This window comes from Entelurus aequoreus, linkage group LG05 (genome assembly GCF_033978785.1).
Source record: "Entelurus aequoreus isolate RoL-2023_Sb linkage group LG05, RoL_Eaeq_v1.1, whole genome shotgun sequence".
In the NCBI taxonomy this organism is placed as follows: domain Eukaryota; kingdom Metazoa; phylum Chordata; class Actinopteri; order Syngnathiformes; family Syngnathidae; genus Entelurus; species Entelurus aequoreus.
In genome coordinates, this window is record NC_084735.1 from 75818291 (window position 1) to 75837618 (window position 19328).

Below are 19328 nucleotides of genomic sequence, written 5' to 3' on the forward strand. Positions count from 1 at the left end.
ATTCTTGAAATAAGTTCAGACAAAAATCAAAGAAGAAATAAATCAGTCATGAAATAAATGTATTTGCCAAGAAATAAATAAATACATGAACAGATCGATCATGAAATAGATTGTTCAAGAAATAAATGCATAAATAATTTGGTCATGAAAAAAGTACATACAAAAATCAGTCATGAAACAAATATTAGTCAATAACAAATACATAATTGTTCAATACAATTATTTCTGATTATAGGTTATAATTAATGGACAATTTAATACTGAATTAGATTTTAATTAGTATGAATTATTTCACATTTCAATTGATTAATTCTTATTTTATATTCGCTAGTACATAAATCACTGATGTTCAATAAATGAATAAGTAGGTATTGAAATAAATGTATTTGCTAAAAAATAAATAAATATGTCAGTCATGAAATGGGACGTTCAAGACAAAATACTGTACATAAATCAATTGGTCATGATACAACTTTATAAAAAAATAAGTCATGAAATGGATATGCCAAGAAACAAATAAATACATGAATAAATCGATCTGGAATAGGCTCCAGAGTCCGGATCAAATTTTTTCCCAAATTATTCACAAAGTCTGCATGATTAGCATTGTTGTTGGTGAGGAAGGGATCTGCGGTTTCTACCTCTATGTCACGCGATCACGTGTCTGGATTGGTCATTATAATAGCTGTGTGAATTTCTGTGAGATTGATACTATTTTGATTTTATCTATTTACTCGCAAACTTTGTAAGTATTTCGGTGTCATACATCATATATATGTGATAATAGCTTCAATATAGAGGTAACTTGTTTTTACTGCTACTTTAAACTGTTGTCTTCTTCTATTAAATCTCTCTTAGTCAGGCACGAGTCTGTCAAACAGCACCCACTGGTGGTGCAAGAAAACGATGCAGCTTTTGCGTGCCATAATAAACTTACTTTTTGATCCCCTGCCCTCCTGATATTGAAACACGATTCGCCATTGCAGTTGACGGAGACGTCGTCGCGCTACGCCAGGAAGATCTCGGGCACCACCGCCTTGCAGGAGGCGCTGAAGGAGAAGCAGCAGCACATCGAGCAGCTGCTGGCCGAGCGCGACTTGGAGCGAGCCGACATGGCCAAGGCCACCAGTCACATCTGCGAGGTGGAGAAGGAGATGAGCATCCTCAAGTCGCAGCACATGCAGGTAGAGCAGACTTCTCAAATAGACGAGAGATGATGTCCCGACTGAGACATACTAATGTCCTCCGCAGTATGTCACGGAGAACGAGGGCGCCCTCCAGCAAGTCAAAGCCGTGTTGGCCAGCACGCAGAAAGCTAAAATGGAACTAGCCAATCAGCTGGAAGAAGAGAAAAGGTTTGTACATTTAATGGACAGTGTGCAGAACATGTTTTTGGTTCATATAAACTGTATTTCCTCAAATAATGCTGTTAATTAGAATCAAAGTTGGTGCTTTTTAACTTTTTTTCAGGAAAGTGGAGGATCTTCAGTTTAGAGTGGAGGAGGAATCCATCACCAAAGGAGACCTGGAGGTACTTGCTCACAATATTAAGACCTAAAATAAAGTAGCGCTAACGGCACCCAAAGTAGGACATTTTAGTACGTTTGTGAAGAAGTCGTAGTTATATATACAGTACAGGCCAAAATTAGGACACACCTTCTCATGCAACAAAGCTGCCAGTTTTTAACGTATGAACCTGTTTTTACAGTGTTTTACTGCAAATGGAAAAACGGTACACCCGTGATTTTTGCTGAAAAATTCTGGCGACAGAATTTTTTTTAACCTAAATTATGCGGCCGTTGTTTTTGCAGTGCACTTGTTTGCAGTTTGTTTAGCAAGAATAATGTCACTTATTACACAGGCTGTAGAAAGTGATGATATACAGTACAGGCCTAACGTTTGGACACACCTTCTCCTTCAATGCGTGTTCTTTATTTTCATTACAGATGTCCGATAATATCGGCCTGCCGATATTATCGGCCGATATATGCGTTAAAATGTAATATCGGAAATTATCGGTATCGGTTTTTTTATTATCGGTATCGGGTTTTTTTTGTTTTTTTTTAATTAAATCAACATAAAAAATCAGAAGATACACTTACAATTAGTGCACCAACCCAAAAAACCTCCCTCCCCCATTTACTCTCATTCACACAAAAGGGTTATTTCTTTCTTTATTAATATTCTGGTTCCTACATTATATATCAATATATATCAATACAGTCTGCAAGGGATACAGTCCGTAAGCACACATGATTGTGCGTGCTGCTGATCCACTAATAGTACTAACCCTTAACAGTTAATTTGACTAATTTTCATTCATTACTAGTTTCTATGTAACTGTTTTTATATTGTTGTATTTTCTTTTTATTCAAGAAAATGTTTTTAATTTATTTATCTTATTTTACTAATTTTTTTAAAAAGTACCTTATCTTCACCATACCTGGTTGTCCAAATTTGGCATAATAATGTGTTAATTCCACGACTGCATATATCGGTTGATATCGGTATCGGTTGATATCGGTATCGGTAATTAAAGAGTTGGACAATATCGGAATATCGGATATCGGCAAAAAGCCATTATCGGACATCCCTAATTTTCATGACTATTTACATTGTAGATTGTCACTGAAGGCATCCAAACTATGAATGAACACATGTGGAGTTATGTACTTAACAAAAAAAGGTGCAATAACTGAAAACATGTTTTGTATTCTAGTTTCTTCAAAGTAGCCACCCTTTGCTCTGATTACTACTTTGCGCACTCTTGGCATTCTCTCGATGAGCTTCAAGAGGTATTCACCTGAAAAGGTTTACACTTCACAGGTGTCATAGTTTTGATGCCTTCAGTGACAATCTACAAGGCAAATAGTCATGAAAATAAAGAAAACGCATTGAATGAGAAGGTGTGTCCAAACTTTTGGCCTGTACTGTATATATAATTAAGACAGAGACAAAGACAGTCTCTTGTTGCTAGGCAGAATATGAGGGCCAAACCCAATAAAAAAATAAATGTCATACACTCGTCACGCTGTTTCCTTGGCAACAAAGGGGCAAATGGTTCCGATGCAAGGAGAAGACAGGGAGAACCACCCCAAAAAACCCTAAAAGTTTATAGCTTGAAATAAAAATGTGTTGGATATTTTTTTCCTGTTATGTCGTACTTTGCCTAGTCCAGGGTTCGGCCACCCAAAAATACAAAAACAAATTTGTCTGGAGCCGCAACAAATTAAAAGCTATATTACATACAGATAGTGTGTCATGAGATATACATTGAATTGAGATGACTTAAAGGAAACTAAATGAGCTCAAATATAGCTACAAATGAGGCATAATGATGCAATATGTACATATAGCTAGCCTAAATAGCATGTTAGCATTGATTAGCTTGCAGTCATGCAGTGACCAAATATGTCTGATTAGCACTCCACACAAGTCAATAACATCAACAAAACTCACCTTCGTGCATTCACGCACAACGTTAAAAGTGTGGTGGACAAAATGAGACAGAAAAAAAGTGGCATAAAACACGTCCAAGAAAGTCGGAGAAAGTTATACATGTAAACAAACTAAGGTGAGTTCAAGGACCGCCAAAATTAGTAGGACAAAACGGCGCTCGCCAAATACTCGAATCAGTGAAGCATGTTTAATACAAACAGTGTGCTTTATAACAATTAGGGAGGTTTGTGTCATGTTTGTCCTCCTACAGAAACCATATTAAAACAAAAAATTTTATTTTTTTCCCCTCATCTTTTTCCATTTTTCATACATTTTTTAAAAAGCTTCAGAGAGCCACTAGGGCGGCGCTAAAGAATGCGGCTCTAGAGCCGCGGGTTGCCGACCCCTGGCCTAGTCACTTGTTGCTGGGCAGCATTTGTATCCTAAACTGAAGTTAGCAACAATTGACAAGAGTTTTGGCTACACCAAAACACGGGAAAAACGACGGAAAGATCTGATACAAATCCTTTTTTTTAAATTTCAAATAAAAGATAAGATAACTATGAAAAAATCAATAAAAGCACAATGCAACTGATAATCTTTTACCCGCGACTTACCCGTCCGTCTTTTGTTGCTAGGCAGAATCAGAGATGAAAACCCTGTCTGACTAAAACAATTCATGTATTGCATATGGCCCCATTTGTCACGGCTTACCTGACACATGAAACATGACAAATTGGGGCGGTGCACTATCCACATTAGTCACCAGATGGCAGTAGAGTGTTGAATATCTTAAAATGTGTTTTGTGGCAATTCCAACTTTGACCACAGCGTGAATTGCTATGCAGAGTGGCGCTTTCCATCATTTTCATCAAACTGCAATGCAAAATGATTGAGCCCCCCTCTTCCTCTCACGCGAGATCCACCCAGAAATGGGGGTTTGCGAATCCCTTCCCTACTGTAGCATGCATAACAACGTAGATGAACAGGAAGTATGGTACTTTTCCTGGTCACTTTGAAGTGGAAAGGAATGTTAAGTAGAGTAAAAGAGCAGTTTCCTTGCTGCCACATGAAGCAGAGAAAGGACAACATAGTCAGATAATGTCACTTCCTGTAATTATACTATGAGGCAATAAAGTGGAAGCTTGTTTATGTTGGCAACACATTTATGTCAATCAACAAGTCCTGGTCCAACTTGTTTATCTCATTACTGAAAAGTGCCCGCTTAAGTCGACATTAAATTTGAGACCCAAAGAGGTCATTTGTTTGAAAAATCGGTCTGTTTATGTTGACATGTGTTGTAGTATGGTCAACTTCCTCTTTACAACTGTCACAGTGGTGCATGGCAGTTGTTGGTGTGACCACAGGATGCGGAGACGGAAGGCAGCGTGCAGGTCAAAGACTTGAGTCTTTATGTAGAGAGCACAAAACGGCAGAAACAGAAGGCTGTGGCAGGAGAGTAACTCATGCACTCATGCAATAGTCTAGCACTGGCAAGGAGCAACAGGTGAAACTAAACAGACTTGATTGGAACTATATAAAGAGAAAACTAAACAAAGTGCAGTAAAACAAGGAGTCCAACAAGAAGTAGAACCAAAATGAAAGCACCAAGACAGGAAATGATACAGACCACAGGAAAATAACTAACAATGTAGAAACGGTAAAAAACTACTGTCGAGTTACACAGCATTAAGACATGCACACAGTTGATTGCCTGTTGAGTGCAAATTAAGCTTCAAAGTAAAGTTTGGCAGTATTAACCTAGATTTTATGAAACAAAATGCACCCATTTAATTTCTTCATTTTTATATAGACTTTTGCACATGAATGTACGAAAAAGGCTTTGCCGTCATCGTAATTAAGACATAACAAAATTGGTGTAGCAACAGTGTTAGATAAGAGTATATATTATGTTTATGTGTATATATATATTATGTGTCTGTATATATGTATGTGTGTATATATATATTTTTTTATATATATATATATATATATATATATATGTGTGTGTATATGTATGTATATATATAATGTATATGTATGTATATATATATATGCATGTATGTATATCTGTACATACTGTATATGTGTGTATGTATATATATACAGTATAGCTGTATATATATGTATATATATATATATATAGTATATATATTATATCCACAAATACGACTGTCAAACGGTTAAAATATTTAATCGCAGTTAACCTCAAAAATAATTGCGATTAATTGCAGATAGATATAATTTTTCATCATTAGTAAGTGTACCGTAGGCCTAGACAGATAATTTTCAAGTTTTTATTACCATGACTAGAAAATTAGTTTGCTTTAATTAAATGTTTTTTGGAAACATTATGTTTTTAAAAAAAAAATCTAAACACAAAAAAAGGACATAAACACACTTTTATAGACAATAAAAAATTACCCAAGCTTCGTTTGTGTATTGCCAGATTTTGTATTTTGTAGGAATACAGCATTTGTATTCCTGCTGTAGGAGCACTTGTATTCAGAGGAGGCACGACACTATGTTTGGATATAAGTTTCACGCATTATTAACACAAGAAGTAGATTGTTACGATCGTGGTTTGATTGTCAAGGATGTTTGCTAATGTAATCTGTGATATTTCTACCTGAATAAATGCTTCATATTCTGTACACTACGTTTTGTACAAGTTAATGGTATTCATATCTCTGCATGACAATGTTTTAACCTTCTCTGGTAATGCAATTTAGTATTCAGCCTTATTACTGAGTTTTTATGCCATCTTACTAAAGCAGTTACAGTAACAATCTACATTTTATGTTATTAATGCGCTAAAATAATCCAAACACAGAAGTGAAGGCCGACCTCTTTGAATGCATGCTTGGCAGCAGACTGTTACTCCAATCAATGTGAGGTCTCACAGTGATTGTGGATTGAAAAAAATATTATTTTCTTGTCTGGAGAACTTGTCATGGCTTTGAACCTGGTATTTTCATAATGCACCCTTTCTGATTGCTATTTTTCCACTTGTGCCTCCCAGTGGATATCTCTTTGGATATCTCTTTATTTACAACATGTTGTAAAAGTCCATACACACAACAGCTTTATGTGATTTGTAAGTGCTTTGTTAAAGGGAAACTCCCAGGAAGCTGTAATAGCTTAGAATTAGGGCCCCAATACAGTACATGTAAAATAATAAAGTACAACATGAATAAAAATGTTACATGCTTACATCCTAAACCATTTTATACATTCACACAGCCTTACAGTTTCATATTGTACTCTTGAAATTATTTTCAGGCAGCTGGTAGTCTTGCACATTATAATGTGACAATAATACGTATATATGTTTTAGTATACATACCAAAATAATCGATGTTAAATATTTCATATTACAGTAAACAAACAATAATACATCTCTCGCTTTGCATGATTGGTATTGTTTTTCAGCCTTTAAGGGTTCATGGTGTGGTATAACCTGGCAATAATTCATGTTTCAGGAGTTTTTTTGATTTTCTCAATGAAGTAGTTTGTGTGATTGGACTGTCAAGTTCAGTAAATAGTGAAAGCAGCCACATTTTCCCACGCTACGTAATGACCCGAAGGTTAAAAAGCCGTCAAAACGCATGCACGTTAGCGTTTGAAAAATGAGTGCCGGTAAAGGAACTTTAAAGGAGAACTACACTTTTTTTGGAATTTTGCCTATCGTTCACAATCATTATGAGACGCGTGATGACGGATGGATTTTTTTAATGCATTCTAAATAGTAAATAAATTCCATCAAAAGTCTGCTTACATCCTGGCTTGCCCTCGCATCTAAAAAAAATATATAAATAAAAAAAAGTAGTGCCGCCAATTAGTTTTCAAAATCAGATTAATCACACTTTTGAATTTAGATTTAGATTAATCGTGATTAATTGTTATAATGACTTGCTTGCATTATTTAAATAACTTTTAAAAAGAAACTGATATTTTGAGGTACATTCAATTTTACTGTGAGAATGTCATAAAGTCATACATCACTATATGTTTCATGATAGGGATTATTAATGTTGGGCAGGCTTTTCACACTGGAGCGCCACCTGTGAATCCGGCGGGCCCCTTTTGCCTTGCCACACATGTAAAAAAAAAAGTATTAAAAAAAAAACAATTAATTTTCCAAATCAGATTAATCACAGTTTTAAATGAAGTTAATCACGATTAATCGCTGTTAATGACTTGTTTGCATAATTTAAATTACTTTAGACAAGATACTGATATTTTGACGAAATTACATTTTACTGTAAGAATGTCATAAAGTCATATCACTATATGTTTCATTATAGGGATTATTAATGTTGGGCAGGCTTTTTCCACCTCAGCGCCATCTGTGAATCCGGCAGGGCACCTTTTGGCCCCTGCATGTAAAAAAAAAATGGTGCTCTGAAACAGTTTTCAAAATCAGATGAATCACACTTTCGAATTTGATTATTCGCGATTAATCCCTGTTAATTACTTGATTGCATCATTTAATTTAACTTATAAATGATAAATGGGTTATACTTGTATGCCGCTTTTCTACCTTCAAGGTACTCAAAGCGCTTTGACACTATTTCCACATTCACCCATTCACACACACGTTCACACACTGATGGCGGGAGCTGCCATACAAGGCCCTAACCACCACCCATCAGGAGCAAGGGTGAAGTGTCTTGCTCAAGGACACAATGGACGTGACGAGGATGGTAGAAGGTGGGGATTGAACCAGGAACCCTCAGGTTGCTGGCACGGCCACTCTCCCAACTGCGCCACGCCGTCCCAACTTGAAAAAATATACCGATATTTTGAGACAAATGCAATTTTACTGTGAGAATTTCATACGGTCATACATCACTGTAGGTTTCCTTATAGGGATTATTAATGTTGGGCAGGCTTTTTCCACTACAGCGCCATCTGTGAATCCGGCGGGGCACCTTTTAGATTGTCCCCGCATGTTAAAAAAAAAAAAAAGAAGTATAAAGAAAAAATGGTGCTCTGAAACAGTTTTCAAAATCAGATTAATCACACTTTTGAATTTGATTACTCACGATTAATCGCTGTTAATTACTTGGTTGTACCATTTGGTTTAACTTTAAAAAAAAGATACCGATATTTTGAGACAAATGCAATTTTACTGTGAGAATTTCATACGGTCATACATCACTGTAGGTTTCCTTATAGGGATTATTAATGTTGGGCAGGCTTTTTCCACTATAGCGCCATCTGTGAATCCGGCGGGGCACCTTTTAGATTGTCCCCGCATGTTAAAAAAAAAAAAAGAAGTATAAAGAAAAAATGGTGCTCTGAAACAGTTTTCAAAATCAGATTAATCACACTTTTGAATTTGATTACTTACGATTAATCGCTGTTAATTACTTGGTTGTACCATTTGGTTTAACTTTAAAAAAAAAGATACCGATATTTTGAGACAAATGCAATTCAACTGTGAGAATGTCACACGGTCATACATCACTGTAGGTTTCCTTATAGGGATTATTAATGTTGGACAGGCTTTTTCCACTACAGCGCCATCTGTGAATCCGGCGGGGCACCTTTTAGATTGTCCCCGCATGTTAAAAAAAAAAGAAGTATAAAGAAAAAATGGTGCTCTGAAACAGTTTTCAAAATCAGATTAATCACACTTTTGAATTTGATTACTCACGATTAATCGCTGTTAATTACTTGGTTGTACCATTTGGTTTAACTTTAAAAAAAAGATGCCGATATTTTGAGACAAATGCAATTCAACTGTGAGAATGTCATACGGTCATACATCACTGTAGGTTTCCTTATAGGGATTATTAATGTTGGACAGGCTTTTTTTCAGCACTTCTCAGCTTCCCCCCTCATATAAAACTAACCTCCTGGTTAATATAAAAAGTACTGCTGTCAAACGATTAATTGTGTATTTGAAATTAATTACACTTTTGACTAACCGTGATTAATCGCTGTTAATTACTAGCTTGGGTAACTTAAACTGACTTTAAAAAAGATCCCAATATTTTGACACAAATGCAATTGTGTTGTCAGAATGTCAATTTTGTTAATGTTTTGAATTCACATCATTTATTCGCTTAAAACCTGGTAACGGTCTAGTGTGACGTGCACGTTTTGAACAATCCTGCAATAATATTGGAAATAAGTTGCTGATCAGGTGACATTTTCTACTGACCAGTCGGAGTCTGCGCACTCATCTTTGTACGGACGTACGCATTGATCTTATCACTGGCCGCATCAGGTAACCATCCGCGGTGAAGGTAAAGAAGTAAATAAATTGTGTGATTAATCTGCGTCCATACATGATTAATGCGATCGTTTTTTGTGTGATTAATCGCATGCGTTGACGTGTTTACTTTGACAGTCCTATTAAAAAGAGGAGACTTTTTAGGTGCAGTAAAATGTGCTTCTGCCAACAGGGAAGATGCGGGTTGGATGCGGCATCCTTAAGGTTGGGTAAGAGAAACAAGGTGACCCCCTCCAAAACAAATCGGTATTAATCTTGTTTGGGCTTGCTTAGCTGACTTGATTCACGACTTTTAACGGAACTCTGATGCACACACAAACCTCCTTCTTCCTTAAGCGTCTTTCATACAAATCAAGTAGTCACTTGGTGGTCCTCCTCCTTGTTTACAGCGTAGAGGCTTTCTTTCTTCGTAAAATAATGGCCTGGCTGCTTCCAGATGATCCGAGTTTGGCTGCGCTTGCCTCTAGCCTTCCACTTCTTGACACGCTTACTGGAATGCGATTGAATATCTGCCATGACGCCTCATACATGCAGTATCTCTTTTGAGTGTTTGTGCCCTAACCTCGGACGACGTTCCTGTCTCGTCAGCAAACCACGGTGGAGGAGCAGAGTCGCATCGTGCAGCTGGAGCAGGAGCTGAGCCGCGCCAGAGCCGAGGTCAAGAGCCTGCGGGTCCAGCCGCGACCCCAGCAAGAAGCAGGCGTCACTCTCCTCCCGCTGGATGGAGAGAACGGCGAGCTTAAGGATGGAGAGGCGGCGCTAGCGGCCAGCCAGCTAGAGATGGAGAAGCTGAAGGCGGTGGTGGACAAACGGAACCGGGAGATTGGCGAGCTCAGGCTAAAGGTCCAACAGGCCACCAAGGAAAACATGGACATGATGGACACCTGGAAGGTAGAGTGGAAATACTTTTATTGCCATTGTGTCAACTAAATGAATGGTGCAACGTTATGATAGAATATGCATTCAATGACTGCTAACATAAACTGTTTAAATTGATATCGTTAGCTAAAAACACTCACAGCTAATGTGCGTACATGTGTCATGTACGTAGTTATTAGGGCTGTGAATATTTGGGCACCACACGATTCGATTCAATTCGATTCTTGGGGGTAACTATTCGATTCTGAATCGATTCCCAATTCAAAGCGATTTTTGATTGAAAATCAATACTTTTTTTAAATAACATTGGGTGCCAGTTCTATGATTAACTACATTCCTTAATTAAATGGATAAAAAACTCTAATACAATTCTATATTACTGATTAGAAAACTGGTTTGGCTTAAAAAACAACCCAAATATTTATAAAGTCAAATGCAAATAAGGCAAGAGAAGTATCCAACACTTCTTAAGTAATCTGTACAGCAGATATGATCATCTATTTTCCTAAACTGCTGGACAAGACAAATTAAAAACTTTTTTTTTTAAATAATTTTTTAATTTTTAAATCGATTAAGAATCTGTACGAATAAATTGCAATTAATTCGAAAATCAATTACATTTTGTTTGACACAGTAGTACGTCATTACATCCGAGAACCCTTAAGAGGGCGAGACATAACCCATTTTTGGGACTTATGCAGATCCAAAATACACAAAAACTGATACCAAATGAAAATACAACTTTATTCATAATTTTTACTCTTTTAAGCTCCAGACTTCTTCTGTTTGTTTGATACTGACATTACTGCCACAAGTGGTGGAAAAGTGTATTACAACTGAGAACTGCTGCGTCCTATACGAACCACAGCAGAGAAACACATATTTTTTTGGTGGCCCTATAGGGGGCCCTATGGTTTAGAAACACTGATCTAAATTATTCAAGCAAGTATTTTACGGTGATTAAAAATTTGAAAGTGATCGATCCGATTTTAGAAATGTATTGTCAGATGGCACTGCTATCCGCACAACAGCGAGAGAAGTGCTTGTCAGATGTTCAAAATGCACTTCCTGGTGCAGGCATTGTGTCATATAGACCCTTTCACACAGGCACTCTATTACGGCTCTGATACTAACTCTGAAGGCGGAAAATATCTGAGTCAATCTTGTCCCCCCATTGCAGATTGACGTGGGAAAAATGGTGGGGGAAAAAATCTATTTTTAGGGACATGTCGACTCTAGAGTACCAAATGATCCATTTCTCATCCCTGTGCAGGCTAAGTTTGACTCGTTAGTGAGCGACCATCAGCAATCTCTGGAGGAGCTGAAAGCCTCCTTCGCTAGTAACCACGCAACGCCACCCGGCCAAGAACCGGGCGTCCAAGAACTGAGGGCCAGTCTTGAGGGCCTGAAGTTAGAGCACCAGCTGGAGGTGGAGAACCTCAAGGCAAAGTACAAGATAGAAGGCGCCATCCTGACTAAAGAACGCGAGGACCTCTGCGCTCGGCTTCAAGAGGCTAAAGGTCAGCTGGCTGAGAGCATCCCCAGCTACAGGACGGACGAGGGCGGCAAGGAAGCCGTAGAAAAGCTACAGAGGGCGCAGAAGAGGCTGACGGAGATGGAGACTCTTCAGAGGGAGCAGGACAGAAGCACACAGGAGCTGAGAGAGAGACTGGAGCTGTCCGAAAAGAAGATGTCGGACTACCAGGCCTTGAGGAACGCCCAGAGCGAGAGCCAGGAGGAGATCCGGAAACTGGAGGAGAACCTGAGGGTGACGGCCAACCAGCTGCAGGCCGTCCAAGCTGACCGCTACTCATCCCACGATGCAAATGTAAGCGATAAGTACAACCTCCGAGTTAGCCAGATGTGGCCTCACCGCTTTAACTTCTTTGGTGACTCTTCTCCTAGATGATCCAGCCTAACGACCTTTCCGATGAGAAGATGAAGCTGAAGCAGAATATGGAAGGTAAATTAACACGATTTAACGATTTTATCAAAGCATTTGTCAGATTTTCTTAATTGGCCATGACGCATTTGCAAAAAGTCAGTAAAAAACATGAAAATCAAAATGACGACAAACATGTCTCGCAACATTTTGGATGTTGCAAGGCGGAGCTTTTAGATGTTTAGGAGCTTCCGGTGCTTGTTGAGAAGAGTCTCCACTAGATCAGGGGTTTTCAACATTTTCCAGGCCGGGGACCCCCAAACTGATGGGAGACCCCCAACCTGTATGAAATTGTGTAATACTAAGTATATATTCAAATAATACTGTATAGCACCGCTAGTCGCAAGCTGGCAACTTGTGCGCTAATTGCTGACTGAAAACTGGCACCGCTAATTGCCGGCAAGCAACTAGAGTGCTAATTGCTAGCTAATGCTAACATGGATACAATAATTGAGTATGGTGGCCATGCCGCTACCATTTATAAACTAATGTTTTTAAATGCATTTTGTCGGAAAATTGTGGTGGGAATACAAAAAATATTTCAGAAAAAGTCTAAATCAACATAAGATTCCTCGACCCCCTTGCAGTACCTCCGTGGACCCCTTGTTAAAGACCTCTGCACCGGATATGTCGCAAGTCGATCGAGAGGTCTCTGATTACTCGCTAAATATAGCAACAAAGTCACTAGGTTGGCAACACTAATAATCCCTCCTGCTGCATCTTCTTATTCTCTGGCAGACCCGTTTATGTGCGGCCAACATGTAGCACCAAATCTATTTGACGGAAAAAAAAATTAATGTATGGAAAACAACACTGATATTATATCCGGCTATTCTTTGTGGTAGTTAATGATCAAGTACCGATTTGATCCTTTTCCACTTAAATGCACAAGACGCCAAACGGGACAGATAACTAACCCTCGTATTATTCAAATGTACATTCCATTATAATAATATGATACCATTTGATATATATAATAATACAATTCAAGTAGCCATACACAAGTCACATTTTGACGTAATATGATGGAAACAAGCAGTAAATGAAAAATGCTTAGGCTAAAGACTTGTGGCACCCTGGTTGGAGCTTTCATGGACAGCTCAAGCAAAGTGCGACACACAAAGGGCCTTGCACACCTTTACTAACAGGGATATTACTAGTAACACCATTACAAATATATATATATGTGCAATATCAACGTTATGTTAGGACTGGACAATTATGGCAAAAATAATAATCACCATTATTTTGATTGATATTGTAATCACGATTAGTCATTAATTTGAAAACATTAGTATTTATTGTACCACCAAAACTCGACTTTGAATATAGTTGAGTTTATAGTTGAGTGTCCGTCCTGAGATCGGTAAATTGTGAGTTCAAACCCCGGCCGAGTCATACCAAAAACGATAAAAATGGGACCTATTACCTCCCTGCTTGGCACTCAGCATCAAGGGTTGGAATTGGGGGTTAAGTCACCAAAATGATTCCCGGGCGTGGCCACCGCTGCTGCTCACTGCTCCCCTCACCTCCCAGGGGGTGATCAAGGGTGATGGGTCAAATGCAGAGAATAATTTCGCCACACCTAGTGTGTGTGTGACAATCATTGGCACTTTAACTTTAATTTACTTTAATTTAAGATACAGAAATTATTAACGAATAAACCACAAGTAAAACAATAATAGTAATATTAGAAATATAAAAAAACAACTACATTAGTTTTTTCCGTTTTAATTGTTTTTAATTCCGTGTTTTACCTTTTACGCTTATTTTACCACCATAGAGTGTGTGCTTTTTGAGTCAAATAAAATTGTATAAAATGAATGGATGTATGGGTTTCTTAATTAAAATGCTTAAATCCTCACATTTAGAATAGAATAGAATAGAATAGAAAGTACTTTATTGATCCCTGGGGGAAATTCAGCACCACAGTTAGCTCACTATAGACAATAATAATAATAAATAATATAATATATATAATATATTATATATATAATATATAATTGGACAATTTTGACCAATATTTTAGGTCAAAGCATAGTAATTGTGTAAATGTATCAATGACCTCAGGGCATTCAATCGATCGCAACTGGACTGTTTGGTTTGTCTTAGAAGACGTTTCGCCTCTCGTCAGAGTAGGCTTCCTCAGGTAATGCTCGTAATCTCAGATCTAGTCTTGGACTTAGATTGGTCAGATTTAGGATGGCGACTGGTGCCAAAACCCCAAATATTTATACTCCAAAAACCAGGAGGGTGTGCCTGGGCAAGGATGGTTTCTCCCTATCGTAGTGAGAAAAACAACTGTTTTGATGCAAACAAGCAATCCTACTGTCAAAGCCAACAACAGTCATTGTAGTGTAATTTCCCCTCGTTAGCATTAATAATAATAATATTAATACATTTTACTTATAAGGCGCCTTTCAGGGCACTCAAGGACACCGTACATAATCAAAACAATAAAATCAATTGGATAAAAACAACAACAACAAAAACAACAACAAAGTTTGATAATATTTACAATGAATAAGCAGTCAGGAATAGGTGTGTTTTGAGTCTTGATTTGAAGAGGGATGTTGAGTCTAACTTAGGAAGGTCTGGTGGTAATGGGTTCCAAAGATGAGGGGCAGAGCGGCTGAAAGCTCGGGCACTTACGGTGGACAGTTTAAATAAGGGGACAGTGAGATGAGTGGATGAAGAAGATCTTAGGGAACGTGAGGGCGTGGCAACATGGAGCAGGTCATTGAGGTATTGTGTGACAGAACAATCGCTGTGGATCGACTACTACCAGTCCAAAATGGTCGGAAACCCCCACGTTAGCATTCCTTTCAGTTGTAAACAAATGGCATTCTGGCCGCCTTCTGTGACCAAAATGTTTCTAACTACTGTTATTTGTTGGAGGCTAAATTGCAGGATCGTTTAGGAATGGTTGAAAGGACAGTGTTGTATGTGGGGGACAGGTGGTGTCGCAGACCACCTCCTTTGTTCAGGGATGGTTTTTCAACCTCGATATAGATGGCTTCCCTCACTCCTCTTTCATACCATCAATCCTCCCTGTCCAGAATCTGTGCATTTTGTGTATTTGGTAAGGTACTTTTTTGAAACCTTTACTCTGTTAGAGCAGTCAGACTTGATGTGGCGCACGGGGCTATTATTGTGAAGGAGGGGAAGTGTGCTTTGCTGTTGTTCTCTGCTTCACGAGTAAAGAAAGGACTTGAGGCTGTAAAAAAAAAACAACAACTCCCGTTTGTACATAAATGTTACATCGATGATGTCGTTCACAACAACACATGCAGATGAGATGTGTGGTGGGTGTATGAATTGTTCTTGCTAGCTTTAGCTTTGTAGTTTAGTTGCTCTTTTAAGCGATGACAGCATCTCACTCACATTTATGTCAATTTCCCTGATATTATTTTGCATTTATCAGCGGATTCCGTTCGACTAGCCAATTAAGTGACTCCGTCTGCGATTCCTTCAACGCAGAAATCATATGCCTTACTTTTTTTGTTGAGATTAGTGATCATTAATTACCACTGTGTCCAATAAAAAGTAGTAACCATGGTGAGATCCCAATTTTCTAGTAGACGTTGTCATACGCTCACTCACCGGTTTCACCGAATTTGCATGCAATTAATAGTTTTATTTCGATTATTGTATTTTCATGATCAAGAGAAGCCGAAATCAAAATGTTTTTAATTGTCCAGCCCAATGTTATGTGCATTTATTAGAATAAATAATATACTGTAAGTCGTCAGAAAAATCCTTCTTCATATCAGCTATTTAACTTAAAGGCCTACTGAAATGAATTTTTTTTATTTAAACGGGGATAGCAGATCTATTCTATGTGTCATACTTGATCATTTCGCGATATTGCCATATTTTTGCTGAAAGGATTTAGTATAGAACAACGACGATAAAGATTGCAACTTTTGGTATCTGATAAAAAAAGGCTTGCACCTACCGGAAGTAGCGTGACGTAGTCAGTTGAACATATACGCAAAGTTCCCTATTGTTTACAATGATGGCCGCATGAAGTGAGAGAGATTCGGACCGAGAAAGCGACAATTTCCCCATTAATTTGAGCGAGGATGAAAGATTTGTGGATGAGTAAAGTGCAAGTGAAGGACTAGTGGGGAGTTGAAGCTATTCAGATAGGGAAGATGCTGTGAGAGCCGGGGGTGACCTGATATTCAGCTGGGAATGACTACAACAGTAAATAAACACAAGACATATATATACTCTATTAGCCACAACACAACCAGGCTTATATTTAATATGCCACAAATTAATCCTGCATAAAAACACCTGCGTGTTTGTTACGCTAGCTCCTAGCTCCTCTGCTAGCTCCTAGCTCCATAGAACACGCCAATACAATTCAAACACCTGATCAACACACACAATCACTCAGCCCAAAAGACCGTTCACCTAACCCAAGGTTCATAAAGCTTATATATTTTTAAAAAGTTACGTACGTGACGCGCACATACGGTCAAGCTATCAAATGTTTAGCAGCCAAGGCTGCATACTCACGGTACCTGATATTCAGCTGGGAATGACTACAACCGTAAATAAACACAAGACATATATATACTCTATTAGCCACAACACAACCAGGCTTATATTTAATATGCCACAAATTAATCCTGCATAAAAACACCTGCGTGTTTGTTATGCTAGCTCCTAGCTCCTATGCTAGCTCCTAGCTCCATAGAACACGCCAATACAATTCAAACACCTGATCAACACACACAATCACTCAGCCCAAAAGACCGTTCACCTAACCCAAGGTTCATAAAGCTTATATATTTTAAAAAAGTTACGTACATACGCAAAAAAAAGTTGCGCACATACGGTCAAGCGATCAAATGTTTAGAAGCCAAAGCTGCATACTCACAGTAGCACGTCTGCGTCTTTGTCATCCAAATCAAAGTAATCCTGGTAAGAGTCTGTGTTGTCCCAGTTCTCTACAGGCGTCTGTGTATCGAAGTCAAAAGTCCTCCTGGTTAGAGTCTCTGTTATCCGAGTTCTTCCATCTTGACTGCATCTTTCGGGAATGTAAACAAAGAAGCGCCGGCTGTGTACTGTTGTTGCTGACTACGTTCGAAAAATACGTCCATTTCGCACCGACAACTTTCTTCTTTGCTTGCTCAGCTTCCTTCTCCATAATGCAATGAACATGATTGCAACAGATTCCTGAACACAGATGTCCAGAATACTGTGGAATTATGAAATGAAAACAGAGCTTTTTCGTATTGGCTTCAATGTGGAAGGCATACCCGTGTTCGCCGGGCTACGTCACGCGCATACGTCACGCGCATACGTCATCCTCAGAGGCGTTTCGAACCGGAAGTTTAGCGGCAAATTTAAAATGTCACTTTATAAGTTAACCCGGCCGTATTGGCATGTGTTATAATGTTAAGATTTCATCATTGATATATAAACTATCAGACTGCGTGGTCGGTAGTAGTGGGTTTCAGTAGGCCTTTAAAGACTCATTGAAGCTAGAAAGTGTCGATAATTACTCGATTACTGAAATAATCGATAGCTGCAGCCCTACTCCGAAGGATCTCCACTAGCCATGTTCAATCAGTGTAACTGTTTTCAGAAACCATGGAGAAGTTGCTGAAACGGGAAAAAGAAGTTTCCACTCTCACCTCACAGCTAGAAGTCTTCAAGTCACAAATGGGAGGTAATTGTAGCAAAAGACAATAAGTTTACAACAAAAACAACAAATATATAATGTGCTCACGTTTTTGCCTTTAATTGCCAGTTCTGGAGAGCAGAGTCCGTACGGGGGAAAAGAGAGCCGAAGCCCTGGCTAAAGAGAAGGCACGCGTGGAGGCGGAGCTGGAGTCCATGACCAGGAAGTCCCATGATGCTTCAGGGCAGCTGCTTAGCATCAGCCAGGATCTACTTAAGAAAGAGAGGTGACGTACAGTTAATATTTAAATTCCCCACATGGGATGAGCAAAATATGGCACGTGGTCCACCCACGAAACCGCCGTGGCACTCTGAGTTTGAGTTTGAGTTTGAGTTTGAGTTTGAGTTTATTTCGAACATGCAAGCATACAACATGATACATCACAATTTCCAGTTTCTCTTCAACATGCTCGAAAAGGAGTAGGAAGAAGCAGAGCTTATTTAATCCTACCCCTTTTCTTTACATAACAGTTGCAAAACTTTTTGTTCACTTCCTGTTCACAATTTTTTCACAATAAACTCCATAAGTAATCACAATAAAAATAAATAAATAAATAATAGTAAGAATTTAATAATAATAATTGGTGAAGTAAGTCATTTTTCATATGATGAGATAAGTAAGATTACTTTAAGAATGAATGAATGGATGGATGAAATAAATTGAGAATGTTTGTCATGGTTCTTCTTCATTGTACTTTGTAAACACTTTAAGTTTGAAGAGTTTCTTGAAGTGCATCATATTAGTACATTGTTTGATTGCTTTGCTTAATCCATTCCATAATTTAATTCCACATACTGATATACTGAAGGTCTTAAATGTTGTACGTGCAAACAAATGTTTTAAATTACGTTTTTCTCTAAGATTATATTTCTCCTCTTTTTTTGAGAAGAATTGTTGTATATTCTTGGGTAGCAGGTTATAGTTTGCTTTGTGCATAATTTTAGCTGTTTGCAAATTCACTATGTCGTGGAATTTCAGTATTTTTGATTCAATAAATAAAGGGTTTGTATGTTCTCTATATCCAACATTATGTATTATTCTAACTGATCTTTTTTGTAACACCGTTAATGAATGAAGTGTACTTTTGTAATTATTTCCCCATATTTCTACACAGTAGCTCAGATATG

At 38.1% G+C, this 19328-nt stretch overlaps 1 protein-coding gene across 3 annotated transcripts in view; it reads left to right on the top strand.

Moving 5' to 3' along the window:
* clip2 (CAP-GLY domain containing linker protein 2) overlaps positions 1–19328 on the top strand; it is a 62407-nt gene that overhangs the window by 38029 nt on the left and 5050 nt on the right. For 2 of the 3 annotated variants that reach the window (XM_062048935.1, XM_062048934.1), the window contains exons 6-14: positions 987–1184; positions 1252–1355; positions 1471–1531; positions 9855–9905; positions 10271–10573; positions 11835–12389; positions 12467–12524; positions 18106–18189; positions 18271–18427. In XM_062048935.1, coding sequence (XP_061904919.1) covers positions 987–1184; positions 1252–1355; positions 1471–1531; positions 9855–9905; positions 10271–10573; positions 11835–12389; positions 12467–12524; positions 18106–18189; positions 18271–18427 — 1571 coding nt within the window. The remainder of the gene's footprint in view (positions 1–986; positions 1185–1251; positions 1356–1470; positions 1532–9854; positions 9906–10270; positions 10574–11834; positions 12390–12466; positions 12525–18105; positions 18190–18270; positions 18428–19328) is intronic. The other variant, XM_062048936.1, reaches the window with a different exon arrangement.